This window comes from Acomys russatus, chromosome 30 (genome assembly GCF_903995435.1).
Source record: "Acomys russatus chromosome 30, mAcoRus1.1, whole genome shotgun sequence".
NCBI lineage: Eukaryota > Metazoa > Chordata > Mammalia > Rodentia > Muridae > Acomys > Acomys russatus.
Window position 1 is genome coordinate 25,362,224 of NC_067166.1, and position 27,955 is coordinate 25,390,178.

The following is a 27,955-nucleotide window of genomic DNA, read 5'->3' on the forward strand; positions in this document are numbered from 1 at the left end:
TTGATGGCTAAACATTAATTCTTGGTGGTAAGCACAGCTACTTAGAAAACAGGATGATTTCAGGCCTTAGGAAGGCAAAGGACAATCTGCACCTAGAACAGCTTGTTAAAAAATATGCAAGTACTTAAACACGATCAGGAATATGTCAGAACAACACAGGGGTGGGTTGAGCTCCCTGACAAGGGAAAAGCCAACAGCCAGCAAACTAGAGTGCGCAAAATCAGATGCCACGAGTTTATCCTGACCTAGTAAGTAAGCAAGGAAGAAACGAAAGCTGTTGGTACAGTGGGATGAACCAGCAGACAATGGCACTAAAACTAACGGGTGAAAGTCTAATGAGAACTGAGACACATAATCTGAGACACAGTTTGGCATTCTCAGGGTTCAGATCCCAGCCAGGAAAACAAAGACAACTGCAAAACACATCAGAAAACAAAAGTGAAGTAAAAATTTTGACGATGAATGTCACTAATTTCTTCATTCTGTTAAGTCTACCAGTTACACAAGACACAGCCTGGAGAGCTGCACAGGGAACATGTGTGAGAATGCTCTCGGTAAGTGCCTGAAGCAGAGTAAAAATCAGGGCTGTTACCAGAGAAGCCCTGTCTCAAACCCCTCCCCCACACTTCATAAGATAAGGGAAAACTGAAAGAAAAAAGGACGGCTATTATTTTGAATAAAACTTAAAAACCTTATAATATTTTCCATCCAAAGTCACCAATTTTAATACTGTCACATTTTACTATTTTTCTTTTGCATATTACTATCACCTCGATCTATTTCATAATAGTGCCTTTTAATGGAAAAATTGAAAAGCACAAGGCAGCTTCTAAGGTTTGAATTAGTTTCCACTAATTCTCCCCAGCGTGATGTCACTCATCATTAGGTAGAATGAGGTTTACTGTTTCGGTTTCTTTATTCTTTACATTTCCAAAGTTAAACTGCTCTACAAGGTAAAGTCAGGGAGGTGCCGCTGCCTCCCAGTGCTGCTGCTTGCTCTCCAGGTCCTCATTCCTTTACAGATAGCCACTGCATTGTTTTCTTTCTGGCTTCCCTTTCTATGGCACTTTTGTGAGAGTAAGAGGAGGCAGATATGCACAGTAATTGTTTTGTACCTGGCTCGTTTTCACTTATTTTCAAAAAACAAACAAGCAGAGAACTCTTGAAAAGGCATTAAAAAAAAAAAAAAAAAAATCAAACAGTCCAAAAGTGAGGACTGAGAAGGGGCAGTGAGTGCCACTGACTTCATAAACAACCTCTGCACACTGGAGAAATGGATAATGTAGAAGCCAGGACATGTGTGGGGATTTAAACAAGGAGTTAAGAGCACTTCTTTCAGAAGTAAGTGATAGTAGAAGTCAGGATTAAGGAGGAAGCACAGAAAAGACACAAGGTTTGGAAATTATCTATGAGGTAATGGAAGAAATGAACAGGGTGAGAGAGGGAAAACCTTAGTGGATATGTGTTGGATACATGTCAATTGTTAATTCTATGCTAGCAGAGAGCTAAGTGAGGGCAGGATTTTGGTATTGTCACTTCTATGGCTCATCACCTGTTTTCTAGTTGTAAGTACTTGTCCTTCCTTACCTGACTAAGGGCAACTCATAAGAGATGGATCTGGCATTGTCTGGCTGCTGATTGGTTCAGACTGAAATGTGGCTTTTTGTATAATAAAGAATGGAAGGCCCAGAGAACGGGCAGGAAGTATGGGGGTGGGGTTTCCAGGCAAGTGGCTCTGGAGACTCAAAAAGCAGAGAAGAGACCTGAGAGAAAGGATGGGGCTGGAAGCAGACATGGAGATGAGATGGCAAGTAAGTTAGGATAAGTTAGTAGCTAGCTGAAAGACTTCCCCAGCATAAGGCCAACAGCTTTAAACTATACAGAACTCTTAGTTAAACTGTAAGCAGGATTTCCAAAAACCCTGCAATAGATGTGAAGAGACATGGAAGAGAAAGTTCCTGAAGACTGTGAGAAAGGATGTGGTGGCTACCCTTCAATTGGTGTCTTACCTGACGACAAAGGATATGCTGAAGAACTAACTGAGTGGGGAAACCGAAGCCCTGGAGTAGAGGATAGCCTGGTGCGGTGGCGCATGCCTGCAATCCCAAACTCGGGAGGCAGAGGCAGGCAGATCTTTGTGAGTTCCAGGCCAGCCTGGTCTACAAAGTGAGTTCAGGACATCCAACGTTACACAGAGAAACCCTGTCTCAAACAAACAAACAAACAAACAAACAAGCCAGTCAGCAGGCCTTCATGCCTGGAATCCCAGCACTCTGGGAGGCAGAGGCTGGCGGATCTTGTGAGTTCAAGGCCAGCCTCGTCTACAAAGTGAGTCCAGGACAGCCAAGGCGACACAGAGAAATCTTGTCTCGAAAAACCAAACCAAACCAAACCAAACCAACCAACCAACTAAAAACAAAAACAAAACAAAACAAACAAACAAACAAACAAAAAACAAAGGGGAGCATGCTAGACAGCATGGATATAAAACAAAGATGAGGTAACCTGGAAAGAACAGGTACAGCCTTTGTTGGAATTTCTTCAGCTGTGGGAGTTTTACAACAAAATGCACTTAGCCTATGTGAGCGTTGGTGTTGTCAATGACAAATGAGCCTTTTGATCTTCCTTATTTTGGTAAACACCAGCCAGATTTACAAAACAAGGAAATCATTCTTGAAACTGTTGCCATCCTTATATTAATGGACTAAAAAAACAAAACCAAAAACAAACCAAAATAAAAAAACCTTTCCCAGAAAGTCACAAGCAACACATCACCTCGACTGAAAGCTGAGTTTGAAAACTACAGTCCTAGTTCAATGTGACTTAGCAACATTTTATATATATGCATACTCACATGTTATGATAAACTAGAAACAATAATACAAGGAACAATATTTCTAATCTAGAAACAATAATAAAAGGAACAATATTTCTAATCTATGGACCTAAGAGAATGAATTGAAGTTTAATTTAAGAACACTGACATTCCGTAGTTACACACTTCTTTCTTTGGGAATAGTTTCCAGGAATTAATCTTGGTTTTGAGAGAAACATAAAGAGCCCCCAGAGCTCTCGCTATAACATCAGGGCTAAGTCCAGCTCCAAGCCTGAGAAGCCACATGGTATCAGGGAAAGGCTTTTTTTGCAGGTGAGTCTGAAATACTGCTTTTTCCTTTCCCTTTCATGAAATCTGTAGCCTTGTATTTCTCTTACAACACAGACATTTTGAAAATTGACTATTTTTCTGGCAACTAAAAACTAGTAGAATCACTAATACCTGACATTACACTGTGTACTTACTTCTTTACCAACAGTCCACATTCACTCAGTGTCTCATTGGAACGTAATCCCCAAAGACACTTGCACAGTGTGCTTGTTTTATGAATTATCTGGGAAAATGATTAGACTATAGAAAAGTCAAAATAAGGATTAATTAGTGGAGAATCAATTGTAGACTCCAAATGTGTATAACAACTATAGCAAGTCCGATATAAATGATTTTTTTATGATTAGAAATGAGTTTTTATCAATTATTTCTAAGAAATAACTATATTTGGTTTACTAGGTTAGTAAAATGAGATACAGTAGTGTGAAGAGTTTATTAAATTCTATGTAGGTTCAGCCAGGTATGATGGCATACACCTTTAAACCCAGCACTGGAGAGGAAGAAGCAAGCAGATCTTTGAGTTGAAGCCAGATTGGTCTACTGAGTGGATCCCAAGGTAGCCAGAGGTATGTATAGAGCTCTTGTGTTTTAAAAAAAAAAAAAAAAAAAGCCAAACCAAAAAACAACAGCACCAAATTGTTTTAAACAAAACAAACAGGTTCAAACTTTCTAAATAATGTACATTTGTTGAAATTAGGCTGACTGCAAGCCAGTTAATATTTTTGTGGACCTACAGAGTACAGTATGGCCCTATAGGATGCTGCTGAAGATTAATACAAGGCACATGAATGATAAGAACCTTAAGATGTGTACTGGGACTCATAGCAGATGCTTCTAAACCTTGTGTGTAGAGCTAGGCATACAGACTAGTGGGCAATCGCTGATAGCAGCAGCAACCACACACTTTGTGGGATTTTTTTGTTAGTCTAACATTAGTAGGGGAAAGGTTTATAGGATATGAAAGTGTTTGAGGTAAGACAAGAAAAATAAACATTTCATAGGCAAAAATGGTGGGAGATGTTTCAGTGAATAGAACTGCCCAGGAAACCTGACACCAGTAAGAAAGGCTGAGGGTATAATCAAGGAGTCATCAGGAGTTTGGTGAGAACACTGCATTTGTATGGGGAAGAAGGGGAGAAAGGATCTTTGGCCTGCATTATTGTAGATCTTGAAGAATCTGTAAATATTTTGGAAGGGACAGGATGGGACCACATTGAAGGGATTTTGTTAACTTGTCAGTAATCACACAAATTGGTATTCTGGCTGTGTACATACCTCTTCCTGAATGCCTGGTTCCATGCAACTCTTTTTTTTTTCCTTCAAAGATGTACTTATTTTTCTTTATATGGGAGTCTTTGCCTGTATGTATATATGTATGTACGCATGTATGTACGCATGTATGTATGTATGTATGTATGTATGTATGTATGTATGTATTGCACCATGTTACACAGTGCCTAGAGAAGCCAGAAGAGGAAGGGGATTCATGTGCTGGAACTGAAGTTATGGATGCTGCAAGCTTCCACGTGAGTCCTGGAAACTGAATCCATGCCCTGTGTGAGAGCAGCAAGTGCTCTTAACTGCTAGTCTGTTTCTCCAGTGTCCCCTGCAGAGTGTTATGACACACTTAATTCTGGTCACCCTTAGTTTTAAGCAATCATTTGGAAAGAGGTGACGATGTGAAGGTGAGCTCAGAGGTAGGAAGGTTAGGGCTAGGGAAATTATCTGTAAATAAGCAACCTCACTGGAAACTCTGGAATACTCTGAAATACATAATGACAACTTTGTTACAAAGATCCAGTCCTGACCAAAGTCAAAGCTTTAAAAATTAGAGATCCACTGTGTTTAATTCTCAGAGACTATTCTAGATTTCTAACCTTAAAAAATAATTTATTTATCTATTTACATTGGTGTTTCACCTGCATGCATGTCTGTGAGAGGGTGTCCGGTCCTCTGGAACTGGAGTTAAAGACAGTTGTGAGCTGCTACGTGGGTGCTGGGAATTGAACTCAGGACCTCTGAAAGAGCAGCCAGTGCTCTTAACTGCTAAGCCATCTCTCCAGCCCTAGATTTCTAACTTTATTTGTGAGCCCAAATGACAAAATGAAGTAATCAGACCTAGCTTTTAATTTGATACAGCAAGAACACACATGTGCATATACAAATACAGAAATGTAAGCATATTTATCTTTCATGGTTGTAATAATGTTTTAAATTATACAGGAAAATATATGAAAGTAACACAATAAAATAACTTATATTTATGCTCTGCATTTCTCTATGGAAATTAAAATCCTTCAACAGATATCTCACTGTTTTAAGAATTGCTATGAAATAATCGGACATTTAGCCTATGCCATTCATTTTCAATAATCTTGAAGGGCTTTATAAGCCCTGGAAGAATGCCTTCGTTCATGCTCAGGATACAGTTACTGGGAGGTGGTGAGTGGGGTAGGGAAGTGAACAGGATTGTGGCACATACTCAATAGGACATTGCTGTGACATGCAACCATTAAAGAAAAAAGCTGCTGGTGGTGGCGCATGCCTATTATCCCAGCTGGGAGACAGGCAGGTGGATCTCTGTGAGTTCGAGGGCAGCCTGGTCTACAGAGTGAGTTCCAGGACACCCAGGGATACACAAAGAAACCATTTTGAAAAACCACCAACAGAGGAACAATAACAACCACAAAAAAAAAAAAAAACATCATCTACCAAGAGTTCCATTTTTCTTTTGATCCCTTTTTGGAACTGATCATCAGAAGAAGTATGTATTTATAGAGTACAATATAATGTTGGAAATATGTGTACATCGTGGAATGACTAAAGCAGGCTAATTATTATCTTCCTCCTCCACGGCGAGAAGACTTAGTCTACTTTCCTTGAGATTTTCAAATACATTAACTATGTTGCTAATTATGGCCACTGTGCTGTATAATAGCTATTTTCTTCTTCATTTCTTTTAAGCGATTTCATTTATATGTCTATAGGTGTTTGCCTGCATATACATCTGGGCACCACACCTGTGCCTGTGCACATGGAAGCTAAAGGAGGGCACTGAATCCTTACAACTGGAGTTAGTGAGGTGTGAGCCGTGCATGCGGGGCTTCTGGGTAAGCAGCCTATGGGGCTTCTGGGTAAGCAGCCAGTGTTCTGAACCACATCTCTCCAGCCCCTTAGTCTTCCATTTTGATCAACAGCTTCTCAATTCCCGCTCACCACCCCCACCTGGCCCTGGTAACCACCATTTTCCTGTCTAAAGGTTTTCTATAGTGCTTTCTCTTGGGGGTAGTAGTGTATTTTCCATCTGCCATCCCATTTTGTATACCACACAATTACTGATATAATAATATATTTGGGAGACAGGGCCATACTGTGTATCCCTGGCTGGCCTGAAACTTGCTATGTAGACCAAATTGGCCTTAAACTGACAGTGCTCTGTTGCCTAAGTGCGGTGATTGGGTGAGGTAAACCTATTTTGACAACACCTCTTCCTCCTTCCCCCTCTACACTGAGAGTAGGATGCTAAAATAAAAGTTCATTTGCAAAACATTTCAAAGGTTTATAAATACACTTTATCTTATTATTTATCCATGTCTATATGTCTGAATGTGCACATTTGTGTAGGTGCCACAGAGACCAGAAGAGGACATCAGGTCCCTTGAAGTTAGTTACAGGCAGTTGTGAGCCACTGGTTGGGGACTGGGAACTGAACTCTGGTCCTCTGAAAGAGCAGCAAATACTCTTAAAGGCTGAGCCATCTCAAGGCCCTATTTTTTTTTTTTTTAACTTTCAATTATCAGTTAGTCAAGGTTTTCCAGAGAAATAGAATAAAGAATTGTATGCCCATATATGTAGCAAATCTATATGTTTGTTATAAGAAATTGGCTCACATGATTGCAAACTCACACTTGGGTTCCAGACTGAAAGCCAAAGTTTTGAGGCTCAAGAAAAGCCAATGCTTCAGTGTAAATGTGAAGGTAGGTAAAGACCCACAGCCCAGGGCAAGGCAACCACACAGGAAGACCTGCTTACATTCTGGGAGTCAGGCTCATTGAGTTATTGGGAGGACAATCTTCTTCACTCAGGCTAATTCACATGCCACTTTATTGCCAAATGCTGTCACAGACATATCCAGAAATGGTAGGTTCTGTTACTAATTTGCAGATTAGACTGGGTCATGTGACAGTGGGCGAAGCCAACAGAGGGCTGCTCAGAAGAGTGGGAAAGTGAGGCTGAAGTAGAAAAGACGAAGGCATCTCCTGCACAGGGATCTTTAAATCTCTGTGTTCTTGCTTAATCTTGAATGCACCCCATGAGTTCATATGTGCCTCTGTCCTGTTGTGTCTGGAAAACATTGTTTTCCTTAAAATCATCCACCACTTCTGCTCTTACAGTCTTTATGTCCCCTCGTCAACAAAAATCCCTGAGCCATGCTGGGAGGAGTGTGATAAAGCTATCCTATTCAGGCTGTATACTCCAAAGTCCCTTATATTTTGAGCGTACTGCAGTGTGGGTCTCTGTGTTAATTGCCATCTACAGCAAGAAGAGGCTTCCCTGATGAGGGTTGAGCACTACACTGATCTGAAGGTATACTAATATGCCATTAGGAGTCAGTTTATTGCTATGTTCATTTAGCAAGATAATAGTAGTAGGTGTTCCCCTGGGCCTACGGTTTATGTAGCCTTAGGTTCTTGTCAGATATGGCTTCTATCTCCATCAAAAAGTGCTTACACACACACACACACACACACACACACACACACACACACACACAAAGTGCTTCCACTTGTGCCACTACCAGCACAAGTGTACAGTATTTTTGTGTCACAAAAATCTAAATGATTTCCTAGTGTGTGGACATTAGTTCTTAAAATTTCATTATTATTTTTGTCTTTTCTAATATTTCAAGTCAACTGATGTAACTAATAAAACAATTTAGTGATTATCTTATTTTTAAGGAAAAAATACTCAGACTCAAGAGCTGCAATAGTAACATCTGCCAGAAGGTTTTGTGAGGAGACCTGAATAACTATTTAAAATTGTTAGCGTACTGTAGTAATCACGTAGGAAAGCCAGGCTAATACTGTGCTGGCTAAGCTGCCCCAAGTCAGTTCTAATGTAACAGAGGCACACTGAGGAGCTCTGGAAAAATCTCTTCCCAGTGTGACTGAGTGTCACAGGATGCTGAAGGTGCTCAGCATGCACATGGGTTGTTGTGAGAATTTGTCCCTCTTGGCAAAAATCTCACAAAATATCACATAAAAGAAAAACATCTTACTTAAAATAAGATCTTGACAGCAGACTGGAAAAGTTAAAAAGTTTCCAAATGGAAACCCTGTTAATAACCACACTTTTAATCGTATTAGTTCATACTCTGAGAGACTCTAAACACTAAAACAAAACAATCAAGCAACACAATTACGCACACATAACCCCCATCACTTCTTATACTTTCTAAGTGGAAAAATCTAATTATTCCAATGTAGGATCCAAATAGCAAACTGGCTCCAATGTTTCCTTGCTGAATTATCATAAGCCACTTGTGAAAGGAAGAGGAGGCATATTACCAAATCAAGTAAGGTTGATTTAAAAGTGAGCTTTTTTCCTTTGAGTGAGCAGTAGAGATAATTCTCAGGAACGGAGCCCTTGGCTGTTGATGTGTATTTTACACCCTAGAGCAGAGAGTCACAGGGAGTTTTTATCTTTATACATATGGTCTCCATATCCAACATGCTCTATGCTTTATGCTGGCTAAAAGAACTGAGAATAAATATTCCTAAAGCAAGCTGAGAATGAAAGAATTGTTGGTCAGTTTCAATAGAAGATTTTTTAAAAGCATGTTATTGATTATTTTAAAAATCACACTACTAGGGCAAAGATATGTTTCTGTTATGAAGACAAAGTCTCAGGAAAACAAGTATTAATATTATCCATGATTGTGTTGGTCAATAGTATTGTATCGGTGATCTTTTCTCTTTATGCTCTTCCACAATTCCAGTATTTTGTAAAGGATATATATGCACTCTCTCGCTACATCCATCTATATACTGTCTGTCTGTCTGTCTTTCTGTCTGTCTGTCTGTCTATCTATCTATCTATCTATCTATCCAAGACAAGGTCTCACTTTTAATCTTAGAATGGTTTTGAACTTCTGACCTTCTGTCTACATCATCCTGACTATTGGCATTACGGATACAAGTCACTACACTTGCTATGATGTTTTTTAAAAAAAGATTTATTAATTTATTTTATGTATATGAGTGCTCTATCTGCATGTATACCTGCATGCCAGAATAGGGCAACAGATCTTAGTATAGATGGTTGTGAGCCACCATGTGATTGCCAGGAATTGATCTCAGGGGCTCTTGAAGAGCCAACAGTGCTCTTAACCTCTGAGTCATCTCTCCAGCCCTTGCCATGATGTTTAAAATTTTTTGGTTACTTATGCATTTATTTACTCATTTCCTCTCCAGACTTCTTACTAAGAAAAAGTTACTGTCCAACTTTAAGAATCCAAAGGAAAATCATTCATTCTAGGAATATCAAGAAGTCTGCAACCAGTGATTTGCTGTGTGACATGACTGTCCCCAAGAACCATGGACTCCCAAGTTAAAGAGGGTTTCTCACTTGCGTTAACAAAAGAGTCAGCTCATTATATAAGCACTAAGGTATATACATCCTGACATCTGCTAAAGCCCTTTACTGAACATAGTACTTCTTCCCTGTACTAGAAGCAGGCTATATGTTTGAAGTATAGCTTTTAGTAACAGAATTAAAGACGGAAACAAACACAAGGCAATGGGGCCAGAAAGATACACAGAATAGGTCCTGCTTTGACTTTTCTTTTGTTAATTCATTCCTGAAAAAATAACTGAGTTAGACACCACACACTATGTTAGGGAGTTTTATGTCAACTTGACACACCTAGAATCATTTTAGAAGAGGAAACTTCAAGTAAGAAGACAACCCCCATGTGACTGGCCTGTGGGCAAGCCTGTGGGGGCATTTTCTTGACAAATGATTGGTGTGGGAGGGCCCAGCTCGCAGTGGGTGGTGCCACTGACCGGCTGGTGGTTCTGTGTGCTATAAGAAAGCAGGACGAACAAATCATGGGAGCAATGTTCCTCCACGGCCTCTGCTCCAGTTTCCTGCCTTCAGCTCCTGCCCTGCCCTTCTTTGATGATGGACTGAGCTATGGAAGTGTGAGATGAAATAAACTCTTTCCTTCTGAAGTTGCATTTGGCCATGGTGTTTTATCACAGCAACAGAAACCGTAGCTAAGGCATGCATTTTCACCCCTTCAGATATAACTGTCCATGTCTTCATTACTATTTAAACTGATCTGAAAGGGTTTTTGTGAATCAAACACAAATATCCTTCACCATTTATTCAAATAAAGTTAAAATTAAGCTTAAATTAGGAGTAGCCTTCTGGAACTTTTGCCCTCGAAAGGGATGGGAGAAACAACTCAGGAGTAAAGTTAAAAGCTTGGAATAAAGGACCAGTTTGCTCAATGAAAACTTATTTTATGTACTGTTAGGTTAGCAGAGAGCAAACATTCCATGTGAGTTTTTGTTTCCTGTAAAACCCAAGATTAAGCTACTTTAACATTATATATCAGATAGGTGGGAAGTAGTTATATATATATATATTTCATATTTCACAACTCAGTCAAGCCTGGGGCTCCTCATCTGATTAATGCAGTATTATGAGATAGAAGCAACTTGAAATGGCCTGGTGTACTCTGAGAGGTGCACTGCACCTTGAAGGTGTATTTCCTTAAGAGGCTTTGAAATTCTTACTTGATTTATAAGCTCAGATTGCCCCTCTCCTCCCACTTCTGGCAAGAATCACAGAGCAGGTATTGTCTGCTGAGAACTTTAAGGGGGATCTGACACCTTATCTCCTGAAGGCTTATTGAAGAATTTGTCCAAACCTGTGCCTCTGTGTGACTATGTTCAGTTTGTTACTACTTATCAGATGATGAAACTTAAAGAACCCGGAAAGAATTTAGACACAATTTAATGAAAAGGATTATATATTTTAGTAAAAACCCTGAAAGAGACAACACAGGAAACCAACTTTATCACCAATTAATTATAAATCTTACTTTAAATTTATTGCCTCTCACAACAATCCTTTGTACAAGCCAGGGTGGCTTACAGTGGGACTAACAAGGCTCCCCCAGGCTGTAAACAGAGCGTCCTGCAGAACATCTCTTTCGACATTGCTGGTATGTAAACCAAACACTATGTTCCTTGTTTACCTAAATTGGATTTTGCTCTCAGATTCAACTGCAGATTCTGTAATCAACTAAGGGAAGGAACTATTTTGTATCTTGCAAGGTCCAATCTCAAACTAATATGCAAACGTTAACTGGATGACTGTTCTGATGGTTTTTACTCCTTGACATATGATTTACTTTATTTGCTGAAACATTACTTTAGGTCTTGTCTGCCATCTTTCAAAAGTAAATAGGAGGCCAGGGAGATGGCTGCAACCAAGCCCAACAACATGGGTGTAATATCTATGGCACAGATAGAACAATGAGAGAACCAACTGCTGCAAGTTGTTCTCTGACCAACATGCATGATCTGTGGCATGTGTGTACGCATACGGATACATGTACACACACACACATGAATGCAATGAAGATTATAAGTAAATAGAAAATAAGTGACAAAATTGTGTGTTTCTCTTTTAGTGTACTTATTCCTATTAACTGATAATATTGCATGACTCAAGGAATGGCAAAATTTATCTCTATAAGTGAAGAATACCATAAAGCCAGATTTCAAACTAACTTGCCTAGTGTGATAGAACAGATTTAAAATGACTAAGGTCAAGTCACCAACTATGAATGTGAATCTTGCCCATGAAACTGGATACAGATTATAAACCCAGAGGAATATTAATCCCCCAATCAAAGGTTTCCTCAGTTGGCCAAATCCCTGAAGAAAACATCACACCTATCAGAGTACTTGGCTTAATGGAGACACAATTCACAGAAGACACAAACTAGGTATTTTAATGCACAAGTAATAGAATGCAAGGCTTTCTTGCTCTTTTAAGTTTCTTCTTGATTGTGTTTTAACCCAACTATCACATCCTAAATTTACAATGAAGTGTTTGTCATCAGCATGAGATCAGAACGCCAGATGAACTCATAAGAGCAGGAAGTTATGTCATCCGGCACTTAAGATAGTACATAAGCCCGCACATTAAAACAGAGTATCTTTATGAAAATATAACTGACAAACATGAAAAGGAAGTCTGTTTGAAGATATTTATAATGTGCTTACAAATGGCCATATCGACTTTGGACTTTACATAATACTAACAGTATTAAAACTCATATTTTCAATTTGTAGGTTTTTAGGTAGGAAACAAAGTGAAGGCAGGAACAACTGTTTTTCTTCTTGCAAATGTAGCATTATTATTTTTACATAGTAATGTAATTTTACTGAAAGTTTGTCAGTAATAAGAAGCCTGAAGGGTATATAAGGTGTTTTATCCCTACATTTATGATAAGAACACTGAGTAATTAAGGCTTAAATAACTTCCCTGCTAGTAACTAAAATTAAAAGTTTTACTATTTTGTTACTTATTTTGATAACATATTAATATTTCAAAATATTCTTTTTAAAATTAAAATACTGTGGTGTGTGTGTGTGTGTGTGTGTGTGTGGTCATTCAGGCCCCTTTGTGCTGCAGTGTGCATGTCGTCAGTAGGCAGCTCTGTAGAACTGGTTCATAACCTTCATCCACCCTTACAAGGATTCTGGGGATTGGGCTCAGATATTCATGCTGAGCTATCTTGCTAGCCCTCAAATATTCTTACACTATTATAACCAGTGCTACTATATAAAGGATGCACTATTAAAACCAGAATTACTATTAAATTAGAATCACCAAAGTTAATGTAGCTTTGATCTCTCCAGATCAGCAGGTATAGTACATGCAGTAGGTGAAAATTTATATGGAAGACAGATCTATTACATAAAAATTTACCATTCAAAATTATCTGAAGACTATTGTTTACCTGCTTCTAAGGTTACTACTGAGTTAAACTGCTATATATAGCTAACATGTTCAAAAGAACAAGTCATCTTGTTTCCAGAATACTCAGATAACTTAGTCTTGGACTGAAATAAAATGCTTTACAAAAGCCAGATATGCAGCTACACAACCCAATTGCAGCACGTTACTAAATAGGTTCATGAGGATATTCAGCTCAATTGATGTATAACTCTACAAAGCCAACGTCAAGTAACAGTTTCCAACTTCTTTTCATATGTGGACCTTAGTACTCAGGAACACACAGAAGAGCCTCTGGAATTGTTCCCAGAGTTAACCTTGGAATAGCTGTTGACTGGGAAGGCAGGCTGAGTTCTGACATTTACTGAATGATACTCAAGTTCTACATTTTTTCTATAACTTTGTGTTGTAAGATGGCATGTGGGATCATTTATAATCACAGGAAGAAGTTCCATTTTCTTAAACATTGCATAGCAACACTTTTTATTTCAAATATAAAGTGGTGTTTTCTGAAATTCACAAACCTTTTATAATAATCATTTTCTTTTACCATATCACCATACGTGCCAATTTTAAAAGTTCAAAAATAGGTTTAGAGGAAATACAATTGCAAGAAAAAGGTTATTCATAATGTCTATCATAAATAGCTTCTAGGAAAGGCTGCACCAAACTACACACACAGCACACAGTATGATAACAGAATAGGGTTTGTGGCTTGATGCTTTTGCATCACAAGAAGGTGTGTGTGTGTGTGTGTGTGTGTGTGTGTATTCCTATGGGATCAGATGTCTTCTTCTGCTGTGCAGATATACATACATACAAAACACTTACAGGGATAAAATACCTAAGTAAATCTTTAAAAAAGAAAAACATTGCCTACTTAACTATGTAAACACTAACAGCAAAGATATGTCAAAGTGATGCCCCCTGGCCCCGAAGAGCTGTCTCAGCAGTGCCACTGCCTTCCAGAGACGCCATTCGCTTCCCACAGCCACATCAGGTGCCTAACACCCACCTGTAACTTCAACTTCAAGGCACTTCATACCCCCTTTGGCTTCTGTGGGTACCTGTCCACATGGAGTTAGCACGTGTGCATGAGCATACACACACACACACACACACACACACACACACACACCATGCAAGTAACAATAAAATAAATATTTTTATAAAGCAATGGGTTCCTAACAATATCAGGATCAGCATGAAATGGCTCATTTAGTATTTAGCTTGTGGTTGTGAGGAACAAGCGAACAAGGATGAGGTTGAAGGAGAGGCTGCAGGTCTAGGGAGAGGCAAGGGGAAGAAGAGCTCAGGGTTAGGAAGTAGGAAAGTACCCAAGGATGGGCCAAGTTGAAAGGACACAGGAATGGTTCTGAAAGAGTTACCCATGGCTAACGCTGGAAAAATGTGAGGACAAATGATAATTTGTGATTCTGAAATGAAGAGTAACATGGATATACATAAGGAGATCTTTTTCTTCCTCTGTACTTCTGAAAGAAATTTTTCTTTTATTTCAAGTAATAAAAGTAGGAGAAGCAAAGGAAAACAGAATGTCACCATTAGAACATCACAATAAATAACTAGAGGAAAGCCTGTAATATACCAGTAGATGATGAATTAATGCGACAGGTTGAAGAGAAGTAGGATATTTGGATAGTTTAACAGTGTCTATCCTTAAATACTGCTAAACTGTAAAGGAATAAAGACTAACGGCACAGTGTGGCTCGGTAACACCCAAGGCCAGTGATACCCAGTGAGTCAGCAGACAGCACGGCACTGCTAATCGTGCGTGCACAAGGAATGCAATTTCTATGTCGATGTTTTTAAAACATGCTATGAGAAAACAAACCCGAACTGACAGGTCTTTTACAAAACATTCAGCCAGGACTCTTTAAAGCCGTGGTTCTCACCCTTCCTAATGCTGTGACACTTTAATACAGTTCCTCATGTTGTGCTGATAGCCCCAACCATAAAATTATTTCGTTGCTACTTTATAACTGTGATTTTGCTACTTTTATGAATCATAATGTGAAAATCTGATATGCGGCATATCTGATGTGTGAGCCCCAAAGGGGCTGTGGCCCACAGGTTGAGAACTGCTGTTTTAAACTATTAACATGATAAAAGACATGAAAGGACTAGGTAACAGAGTCTAGGACTTTGACTAAGGCAACATGGTGTCTTACACAGAAAAAGGATTCTAGTAGGAAAGGAAGTCAACTTCCAATAAGGGCTGCAGTTAGTTAACAGCATGGCCAAGCACTAATTGCTTGGCTTGGACCACTGTACTTGGATTACTAAAGATCTTAATGCTCTAAGTACATGGAAACTCAGACTTATGACTTGTGATAAGTATAAAAGTTTTTCAAACTTGGGTGTCAAGATGGCTCAGCAAGTAAAGGCGCTTGCTATGCAAGCCTGCTTAACTAAATTGCACCCTTATAATCCATGTATAATGCCAGACACAGTAGTACACGTTTGTGGCCCAGCCCTCCTACAGTGAAGGGAAGCAGAGAGAGGGCAGTCAGCTGGGAGGCCGGGGGCGGGGGGGTGGGCAGCTAACTTAGAACTCACAGAAAACAGCAAGAGAGACCTCGCTTCAAGCACAAGGTGACCTCTGACCTCCAAACACATCCTTGCACACCACACACAGACACAGACACACACACATACATATATGAATAAACAAGCTGAAAAAATGATCAATGTCATTAGTAATCAAGTGAATATGCTGTAAAATTATCTCAAAATAAAATAATTTTAAAAACCAAATCATCTGAAAGCCTAGAAAACAGAATGACATAAGCAAACAACTGACCGCACCTTTGGAAACTAGTTTTATCATTCAGATTTAGGACAAATGCAATTATTTCTACACGATGTACAGAAAATGAAAAGGAAGAAAATTACTAATACAAATATGTTTTTTAATTATTGCATAAAGGACTTCCACATGGTTTGTTTTCTTCTACATATAGGTTAACACAGGGTCTAGAGTCCTCTCTTTTGTAAGGGGTAAGCCCAGGGTTTCTCTCCACAGCTCTATCTCAATCTCAGTGCAGACAGATGCCCACCACACGTGTGGAGCAGGCCGTACAACAGCGCCAGCAGAGCAGGCATCTGCTCACTTCTCTTTCTAGGCCTTGAGCTACAGCAGAGCCCACCCTCTCGCCAACCCCAAACCCTGCTTTAGTGAATATGACATATGGGGGTTCTCATACTCACAAGCTCAAATACGAATAGCATACTTAAGTAAAAGACCTATCTAGTCCAGCAGAAACACTGCCATATGCTTACGACCTATCTAGTCCAGCAGAAACACTGCCATATGCTTAATATTCTTTTACTATAAGAAGCTATCCCTTGGGAAAATTACAAACACAACAATCCTTACTAAACTTACTTCAAATCTAGACTATCATTGCAGCCTTTTCTACTGAGTTATATTTCAACTACATGAGCGAGGCATGAATAAATTCATCTTCTCCTTTACAATTTGGCCATTATGGATGATTTAAAGTTTTAGCAACTTTCAAGCATTCCAGTGACTTGAATTTTTCAAGGACCTGCCTTCATTTTAAGTCAGTGGGAGATAAAGTGCAAATCTCTGAATTATTACTGCTTACAACAATATGTTTCACAATTAATATACTGCTGTTTGATATCAGTGCATATATATTTTTTAAGGCTAGATATGTGATGTATGTTATTTTCTTAAACAGAACTCCAATAACAGCTTCAAAATCTAACAGATGAGAACACTTTACATGAGCATGCAGGTGAAACTGTCTGGACAAAGTAACACGTTACACAAATTTACTACACACTTTAGAGGCAACTCTAAAATAACATTTATGATTATGCTAAAATGGGAACTTAGAGTATAATACATGGTAACAGAAAAAGAAAACAGATTTAAAGGTCCCAAGAAATAATACTGGAAACTGAACATTACATGCTTTACTGTGAAACAGTCACAAAGACTTTAGTGAAGTAGAGCACCTTTTTTTTTTTTTTTTTAGAAGAACAATCTTTTTAAGGTTTTTTATTTATTATTATGTATACAATGCTCTGCCTGCACATACACCTGCAGGCCAGAAGAGGGCATCAGATCATGTTGTAGATGGTTGTGAGCCACCATGTGGTTGCTGGGAATTGAACTCAGAGGAGGCATTGCTCTTAACCACTGAGCCACCTCTCCAGCCCAGTAGAGCAGCTTTTCCTGAAGCTGGTCTTTCTGTTTTTCACAACAGAATATAGAAACTCGTATAGCTGTTTTGATGAGCTCTCTCAATGCATAGACTTCCCATGTCTTATTGTGGAGGAAAGCTAAACATAAATGGGATGAGTGAGATGGCTCAGTCAGTAAAGTGCTTGTGACATACGTAACGAGGACCTGAGTCAGCATCCCCAGAGCCCACACACACTCAGATACGCTTATGCTCGTCTACGTTTCAGTGCTCCTGTGGTGGAATGGGGGAGGGGAATCCCTGGAAGCTCCGAGGCCCACTAGCCCAAGTACAGAGTGCTGAGCAACAAGAGACCATATCTCAAACAAGTTGCATAGCTGAACCGAAAGTCTGAATCCGTCCTTTGATCTCTACACCTCCCTCCATGTGCGCACCTCTGTGTATGTTCAGACATGCACAACTACACACATATGTATACACACAGGTTAAGACAACAAGAGCAACAACAAAAACTAATAGGTATTTAATACTATTCAAACCAACACACAAATGTTTGTATGAGTCGTATGGGTCTAAACACTGAAGTGTGCAGTATAAAAAATCAACAGCTTCTGTGCACTTTTAATCCAGTTACGTATTATAGCAACACTAAATCTTATCCAGTTTTAAGTGCTCAGTGAATTCTCAATAAGCTAACTTAAAAGCAATGAGCATGGTCCTGTTTGCATCAAATTTATTTCTCAAAAGTCTTGAGTGGAAACATTTATTTGTTTACTGCCTAGAGGAAGTTTGTAGGAAAAAAAAAAAAAACCCAAAACTGACAATCCTCAAGAAGGCAGAAGGAGAGAGAAGGAAGAAGAGGAAAACTAGGAGGCATGAAGACAGAAGAAAATAGTGTTATCAGGAGACGCTGGAAGGGGCTGAGGTGATGGCTAAGTTGTGGAAGTGCTTGATGCACAGTCTGAGTACCTGATTTTGGACTCCAAGAACCCAGGGAAAAGGCTGGGCACGTTGGATGCCCTTGTAGCCCAAGCGGCAGAGAGTGGAAGCAGAAGGAGCTCTGGGGCTTACTTAGACAACCAGTGAGATGCAGGCTCAGTAAAGGACACAGCCTCCAGGCAGGAAGTGGACAGCTCCTGATGTCATCAGAGGTTGACCTCCGATTTCCTCTGGCTCTCTCTCTCTTGCAGTGGATGTAAAGATGTTTCTGTTTTGATTCTCAGTGTGGGATGGGGAACAGACTTGTGAGAGAACAGGTGATGTTTATCCACTAGAAGACAAACCACCTTGTGCAGGGGCTTGATTTTTGCCAGCTGAAACACATCTTAGTGCATCTTAGTACAGACTCTGAGAGGATATATATATATCCAAAACAGGAGGCGGGGCTTTTTGGGTCTTGGTATTGTTTGGCTGTCGTGGCTCCACTTTCAGATGCTCCTAGTGAGAACAGCGCCAGAGGTTTCGGGCTCTGGGTTCCGGCTGCTGCTTCAGGTTCTAGCAACAACTTTGATGGAGTTGCTGATCTGCTAAACCCTACCGACTACACCAGGGGAATCGCTCCCAGGAATTGAGTCCAGAAAGGTCTACTTCTCCTGTTCCCATTAACCTCTTTTCTCTCTTATCTAGGGTAAGTGGGTTGGAAGGGAGGAATAAGAATTAAAGAAACCCAAATAGAGTAGATCTGGAAAAAGTCAAAGCCCCCGCCCCCGTCTCTCACACACACACACACACACACACACACACACACACACACACACACACACTAACACACCATTAAATCAAAGATCATATAACCCTGTCAAAGCCCTTACCTTCATTTCCTTTCTCCGCTTTTGCAGCAGTTTCTTTTTTCTGTTTTGCTGCTAAGAGTTCCCGCTTTAATTGCCTTGCTTCTTTTCTGAGCTCTTCACTATAAAGCAAAGTACATATATAAGTTTATAATACACTGGCAGAAAAGGTTGTTTAGCAACTGTTTTTTAGGTGCACTAAATCAGAGAAAAACAGTCATGAAAATAATTAATTTTCTGCTATGTACATGCATTTGTGAATAAGTAAATGATATTACATAAGTTGTCAGTTTTCACAATAACAGTATAAGCACCTATAAGTACTCTCCCACTTGAGTATATTAAATGTAAGGTAAGTGGCAGTTTGAATGAGATGTCCCCTATAGTCTCGGGCATTTGAACAATTGGTCTCAGGTTGGTTGTGCCGTTTCGCTTAGGAGGGATAGACTTGCTGGAGGAAGCATGTTGCTGGGGACAGGCTTTCAGACTTCAAAGGCTTAAGCTCTCTTGAGTTTGCTCTTTTGGCTCTTGTTTGCTGTTCTGAGATGTGAGCTTTCAGCAGGTCCTTCAGCCATGCTGCCTGCTGCCGCACTTCTCCAGAATGACGATGGTGGACTCTCACACCCTGCACCAAAGCAAACCCTTCTAGATGCTGCCTTGGTCATGATGATTTCTCATAACAACAACAACAAAAGTAATTAACAGTTAGGGTTTCTATTGCCGCAATGAAACACCAAGATTAAAAATCAAGTTGGGAGGAGCAGGTTTATTTGGCTTATCCTTGCTATATTGCTTTTCATCATTGAAGGAAGTGAGAAGAGGAAGTCAAACAGGGCAGGAATCTGAAGGCAAGAGCTGATGCAGAAGCCATGGAGGGGGGCTGTTTACTGGCTTGCTTCCCATGGCTTCCTCCCCATGGCTTCCTCAGCTTACTTTCTTATAGAACCCAGGGGCACCAGCCCAGGGATGGCGCCCACAATGGGCTGAGCCCTCCTCCATCAATAATTAAGAAAAGGCCTTCCAGCTGGATTATAAGGAGGCACTTCCTGCACTGAGGTTCCCTCCTTTCGGATAACTCTCGTTTGCATGTCAAGTTGACATAGACCAGCCAGCACATACAATAAGAACTGGCCTGCTGTTTTTCTAATTTACTAGAATTTAATGTTAGTCTCAACAAAGAGGGCTCTTGTGTCAAATCAAAATTTAAAAATATGTTTTTTCTGAGGATGGGGTCTTTGTAGGTATCCCAGGCTGACCTGGAACTGGCTACATAGCTCAGCGTGGCTTTGAACATAAAAGCCCCAACTTCTGCCTCCTGTCAATAGGCCCACCTATACATCTGGCACACAAAAAAGATTTTGAATAAGTACTATTCATCTAATCTGAACATATATAAAACAGTTTGACTTCAAACTTGCTTTATTACAGAAGTTTTGCCAGTAATCACCATTTATTAAGTAATTGGGTTTTTTTTTGTTTTGTTTTGTTTTTTGTTTGTTTTTTGAGACAGGGTCTCTCTGTGTAGCCCTGGCTGTCCTAGACTCGCTTTGTAGATCAAGCTGGCCTTGAACTCACAGCAATCCGCCTGCCTCTGCCTCCCAAGTGCTGGGATTAAAGGTGTGCGCCACCACGTCCGGTCCTTATTAAGTAATTATGACATGATAGTTGCATAGCCTGGGCTACAAAATGAGATACTGTTCTATCTCCTAATTCAACTCCCCCACGGCAGTTTTTTTTTTTTTTTTTTTTTTTTAATACATCTAATGCCACCTTTGGCATGTATTTCCCTCTTCTGTGAAACTTTCCAGGCCAAAGTATTCTGATAGTTAACGTGCTGTAAAAGCAAATGCTAATTCAGAAGTCAGTAGCTAAGTGACTTGTTTTGCAACACAGTTTTAGGGTAGAAGATTCAAATTTACTTCCTGACAACCACTATTAGCTATTCATGTCATGCACCCTAGCTTGGCTATGTTTTATTACTCTCCCAGGGCCCATGGGGAGGATGTTTGTCCTCAGTCATAGTGGAGGGAAGCATAGAACCTTTAAGACGTAGGAAGTCCTCAGGCCAATTTAGAAGGGATTGTGTTACTCCAATTTATCTTTGGCTTCCAGTTTCCAGACATAATCTATCTTTTAAACATGTTTCCAACACTGACATTTGCCATCAGGGAACACAGCTAAGGTGGGGGTCTTGCAAAAGCTGTTAGGCTGTTTTGGCCTTTTAGCATTGAAAACTACAAGCTGCATAAGAATATATACAGACACATATAGATATATTTAATATATAATATTTATTAACACATTATTTTATTATATCAATTATATTAATATTGTACCACCTACATTATATTATATTAATATATATGTATTAATAAATTAAAATTAAAAAAATAAAAATAAATAAATTAAAATTAATGTATATAATTTAAAAATATATAATTAAATATATAAGTAATAATTTATGTTTAAATGACTAATACAAATTCTAGCCAGGCATACTCTATACTTAAAAGACAAGTATTCACTCTATTACAAGAAAGCCGGGCTAGATCAATGATGCTCACAGAAGACTGGAAGCTCAAGTAGATGCCACACCCTGATTTCTAACATTATTCAAGCCAACCTTAAATCTAGATAGGTCTATACTGATCCAACCTGCATCCCACAGCCCCATGTGGCAAGGGCAGCTATAAATGCAGCCCAGCACAATATTGTAAAGCCACTTAAAACATTAGGAGATTTTTTTTTGCAATTTCTTCTTGTAACTTAATTTCTCAGTTCACAGAATATGAACTTTGCAGATGATCATGTGTCACATGAGAAAAGGCCGGACCCCTCTTTGTGTAAAGCTTCCTCCTGGTCCTGATCCCATTGTAGTACTTACTAATAAGTACTAGTGGTTTTTCAGACCAAAGGCCGTATAACATGCAAGCTTCAGTTCTTTTAGCCTTCTCTGCAAACAGATATAAATTGTGTCTACTTGGCCTTCAAGATCATAAATTCTGAAACTACTCTCTCTGACACAAGTTTACTACACCTTAGATGTTTTCAGTCTTTTATTTCTACTGAGCTTGCAGTCACTCTTAAAACCATCAAAGCCGCTTCCTTACCTACACTTCATGATCCACCCATGGTAATCCCAATCCCATCACATTAATTCTGGATACTCTACTGATAGTCATTTTACTACTGTCTTCATCAGGGCTCTTAGTCTTCTTGAAGCCATCTGACCCTGCGGATGTGACACAACTGCTTGGAATAAACTGTGAATATGGTTCCAGTTTCCCCCTCCTTTCAGGGCCTGTTCTAGGAGACAAACCTGCCCAGAGAGGGTAACCTCAGATGTGAGATGAGGAGATGACGCCTGGGGTTTGCCCTGCAGCAAGTGCCCCTCATAACTCCAGGGCGCACTGAGGTTTGGGAGCCAGTGTTTAGCATTCCACTATAGAAATTATCTTTCCACTCTTACAATTTCAAGCACTCTTATTCCCTAATCCTTTCATTCAGGAAACAAACAAACTCAAATTTCTCTACAGTCTGCTGGACCTGAGTGATTGCTATCTTTACAAATGGACTCCATCCTGGAAAGAACAGTTTATATACACAGTCTGCTTCACAATCTCTGGCAATCTACCCCCTTACAGTCTCCTGAACTGTTTCTATACCAACCAAGTTCAATGGCCCATGCTCAGATCGCCTCTTGCCAGATGGTCTCCCTGTCATTCAAAGATGTTAACTACTTCCTTCCTGAAAGTGTATCTGAATCAGTTTTCAGCATTGTGGAGTCAAGATTTTGCCAACTCTCCTTGTCTTAGTTACTCTTTCCCTTAACTTAAAATTGTTGTAGTTTCCCTCCTCTGTGCCCTCTATGCAGGCACCTTAGTCTCATGAAATCAACCATCACTCCCATGTAGGGTATGCTCAAATCTAGTATCTCCAAGTGCTCTGCCTTTTTAACTATTACACATCTCTATATAGAGTATGGAGAATGCTGCATGAAAGAAACTTAAGATAAAATATATTATAAGCAGTTAAAAAACTATAAAAATGAGCTGGGCAGTTGTGGTACATGCCTCTAATCCCAGCCCTTGAAAGGTAGAGGCAGGCAGATCTCTCTGAGTTTGGGGCCAACCTTTTCAACAGAGAGAGTTCCAGGACAGTCAGGGCTACACAAGGAAGCTCTGTCTCAAAATACAAAAACAAATTTATAAAAATTAAAAAGACAACCTTTAATTGTATTCATGATATTTTAATTCCAACATGTAAAAGCTATTAAATTATATTCAAGATATTTTTGCATCTTTCGTACTAAATCTTCCCAATGTGGTATGTATTTTACTCTTAAGGAGTCTTCCAATTCTGCCTAGCCATATTTCAAGGATTCTGATCTAGATGGACAGTAGGCCAGAGGTCTCAGCATAATCACACATTCTTACATACAAACCGGACATCATGTCTTTTTGGGCAAGTCTGTTTTTTCATGTACTTGATGGTGGAACCATTATCTGCCTCAGGAAAAGACTTCAGACTTTTCCAGGACTACTCTCTGCTTTCACTGCCTCAGTCTTAAAGCACATGGCACACACACACAGTACTTTCTCATGGCACTCACCATCAATGCCAACTTCAGGCTCTTATATACTTTGGATAATGCAATTACTTCCTTCTTGAAGAGTGTGGACACAATCCTAGAAGTCTCTAGTTCAGTCAGCACGAAGTAAAACTGACCTGTGTAGTCACTGCACAAGGAACATGAAATAAGGCTCTCCTCCACCCGCTAAGCCCACTTGTCTTTTGTTATGCTAGTTTTCAGTTGGGAAGTAATTCTATCATTTAGACGATGTTTCTAGAAGACTAAGATTTTTGAGGTACAGATTATTTTGCAGGTTGAAGAGCAAATGCTGCATGTCTAGGCCGGATAAATCAGCTCTGAGGATGATTGGAAGAATATAAAGAACGAGGATAAGAAACGTGATATAATGTCAGCAACTGCTGCACTAGAAAAGACCATAGTTAGTAAAGAAAATTAACTCAGGTTAAGCAGTCTGGAGTGCAAAGACAACTCCATCACTTCTCACCCGAGAAGTGACTTCAGAACAGTTTCTTAACTTCTTTGAGACTCAGTTCTCCCACCCCATAGTTAAGAAAGGTTGAAAGATATCGAACACGCAATAGATGTTCAATAAAAGTACTTATTCTGTAGGTCAGATAGTTAAAATAGCATATTTAAAATAAAAACATTTAAACACCTTAGGGCTGCTTATCATGTAGGAATGTTTTGTAATTATTTATTTTAAATGAATGCTACCCCTGGTACATACAGAGATTAGTTTTGTTTATAATTTGAAAGTGCAAAAAGCAAAAAATCTATCCCTAGTCACAGATTTAGATGCTCTGTTGCAGTAATGTAGCAAAAACTGAACAAAAATGACCGAAAACTCATAAAAGATTAACTGAGACAAAGGAGCATAGATCTACACAAATTATTAAAAATTTCGCACTATGCTGAAATTTTCAAGTGATTGAGGATTTTTGGTATTGTAACAATCTTTCTGACTAAGAAAATATCACACTTGCCAATGCTTATGAGATTCATAATTCCTGAAATGAAGCATAACTTTAAAAATTAATTTTTAATGCCAGGTGTGTCAGTCCACACCTATAATCCCAGCACTCGGGAGGCAGAGGCAGGCGGATCTCTGAGTTCAAGGCCAGCCTAGTCTGCAAAGTGAGTCTAGGATAGCCACAGCTACACAGAGAAACCCTGTCTCAGAAAAAAAAAAAGTCTTATTTTAGGGATCCCAATCTGACATTCACCAGAACACAATCTCCTACCCATTGGCACGAAAATATGTTCAAATCTGTTAAAACCAAAAGGAAAATAATAATCTTGGAGTATACATCAAAGCCACGGGCCTGCTTGAGGTTCCAAGAAAGGAACTCCTTAGCCTCCTCAACACCTAGTTTCTGTTTGAATAATAAGAGAAAATACCTTTATAAATGGCTTCTACTGTTACTAAGTCTAAGATAAAAAAATTTTAATGGGTATGTTTCTAATTATATGTTCATCTGAATTTTAATACAGTTTGAATACAAGACTTTTAACGAATAATTCTGTCTGCTCTCTGTATATTAATCTAGTAAATATACATTATCATTCCTTCTTACTAAAGATTAATTCAACAACTTCTATGTTTCCATGCTATATGTAGCGTTGTGGATACAGACACAGAATTCTAGGTGATGGGACCCTAACTTCACTAAATTCTTCAATTCAGCTACTTCACCCTGCAGGCTTCTTAACCTATAATACAGGACTGTGCAGGTCAGAGGCTGAGCATTATGCAGTGTACTTAGAAGCCGTGCTTGGAGCCACACCACCATTCACTGAAGGAACCAGACAGTAAAAACAGAAACCGGCAAATTCTCATCTATGTCCCTTCTCATACAGAGCACCAAGGACATAAGCATTGTCCACAATAACAAAAACAGTACACGATTTTTAAAAAGTAACAAAGAAGCACTTAGAAATCCAGTGAAAGAAAGATTTCTGCAGGTCGGCTAAGTAAGAGATGACTTCGCAGAAGGGCATGTGACCTGGACCCTAATCAATAGTTAGCAATGTGCCATGTGGAGCCAGCTTGAAGAGGCATCCAAAGAGGATGTTTAAATCTAGAAGGAAGTAGAGAGTAAAGGGGCATTGGAAATTCTAAAAGAAGGGAAAAAGTAAAAGAAAGAAAAAGGCGAGTTGACTCAGTAGTTAAGGGTGCTTGCTGTACACAATGCACTGTGAGTTCTGCACCTGAAGCATGTAAAAAAGCTGGATGTGAGCTGGCAAGGTGGCGTACACTTTCAATCCTAGCATTCAGGAGGCAAATGCAAGTGGATCTCTAGGAGCTTGAGTTCTAGGTCAGTCTGCTTTACATAGTGAGTTTCTAGGTTAGCCTAGGGTATTCAAAGAAATGCTGCCTCACAACAGACATAAAATCCTATTCCTCTCTTTCCTAGTTCTGAGAAAGCCACCAGCCCACTGGTGCCAGGCTCACTTTGGCATCACTTCCTGACTTACTACACTCTTCCTTTTTCATCCCAGTGTCTTTCTGTCTGCCTCCTTTGAGCTTATTAACTTCACATAGATGTCAAAAGCCTACTGAATGTGCACTAATTTCCAAACACCCTACTGAATCATGTGCCTACTTCTTTCTCAAGTATTTAAGTCTTCTCATAAGCAAGCTTCAAAACATACTTTCCTACTTTATCTTCCACATAGACTATACAGTTACTCTAAATTTCAGTCAAAACATACTAGTCATCATTATCTTGGCAAAATTTAAGCTTTGGCACACATACCCATTGTTCATGCCATCTCTGTTACTGAAAATAGTCCTTTTTTTACTATTGCTGTTTACTAAAATCTTCATCTTTCCAGGCTTCATGGAAAAAGTGGCACTCAAGCTGTGGCTCTATTCAGAACATACTATTAGAACAAGGTCAATGCAAAAACAGTTAAGGATTAACATGAAAAAGTACACTACCATGTATGAGGAATGAAATTATGTGCATAATCAAAATATGCCACAACCACATCATGACTGTTAAAGTGTAGCAGCAACTTAATGGAGTAAGATTTTTAAAAGAAATTGTAAAACGAAACTGAGTATCATACAAAGAACTACTTTGCCACTGATATTTTTTCTTTTCTTCTAAAACTAATGTGAGGGCTGAGGAGGTAGATCAATTAGTAAAGGGTGTATATGAAAAAGCAACTATGTTGTATGCTAACTTTAAAATATTATTAAAAATAAAGCTTGAAGGAGATACCTTGGGAGGGTAGATAATGCTCCTCTCAGAAGCCATAAGACATTAAACAAAAACTCTTGTGTCAAGTGTGAGATACCTTCCCATGAGTTATTGCTTAGAGATCTTCCAGAGGCCCCCAAAACACTGCAGGCTATAGCCATTGATGGTAGTATCCCACTGCTGACGCACCACATACTTTGGCTGTAGCTCACAGACAGATCAAGCTGGAACTGAGATGGAAGCTTCCTCCCTACTAGATAGCTTTCACAGAGAGAGACTATGCAGGCTGCCAGGGGAAAAATAAAATGAATGGATTTGCCCAGCTATGAATATAAACCTCCCAGGCAAGGTGGGCCCAATGGTATAATAGTGGCGTGACTCTTATGGGGTAATTAACTGCTCTCTGTTTGAATCTGAGGTTTGCTCACAGAAGGGAAGTTGTGCCTGATACGGTAAACCTGGTTAAAAACTCATGGGTAAATTGGAGATCTCCATCGGGTCCCTCTACTGGGATGGGGAACCTGCTGAAGAAAGTGAGAAAGGCTATAGGAGTCAGAGGAATGAAGGACACCATGAGAACATGGCCCCCCAAATCAACCAAGAAGGGCTCACAGGGAGTGAGGAATCAAGCTGCATGGGTTTGCACCAGGTCCTCTATATACAAAATGGCTTTTAGCTTGATGTTTTTGTGAGACCCCCTACCTGTGGGAGTGTGTGTATCTCTGACTCTTTTGCCTGCTCTTGACACTCCTTTCCTCCTTTTTGGTGTATGTGTGTGGGGACGGGGAGTAGAAGAAGTGGATGAGGGGAATGCATTATATGAGAGAAGAATCTAATTGTTTCAATTAAAAAACAAACAAACCTCATGGCTATAACGGCCCTAGGCCCTAGGACAGCAGTTCTCACCCTGGGTTGTCACCTAAGATCACTGGGAAACACAGATATCATAATAGTAGCAACATTATAGTTAT

At 39.5% G+C, this 27,955-nt stretch overlaps 1 protein-coding gene across 1 annotated transcript in view; it reads right to left on the minus strand.

The window, feature by feature from the left end:
* Cwc27 (CWC27 spliceosome associated cyclophilin) overlaps nt 1-27,955 on the minus strand; it is a 171,539-nt gene that overhangs the window by 56,251 nt on the left and 87,333 nt on the right. Inside the window, exon 11 of the mRNA XM_051172608.1 lies at nt 19,209-19,306. Coding sequence (XP_051028565.1) covers nt 19,209-19,306 — 98 coding nt within the window. The remainder of the gene's footprint in view (nt 1-19,208; nt 19,307-27,955) is intronic.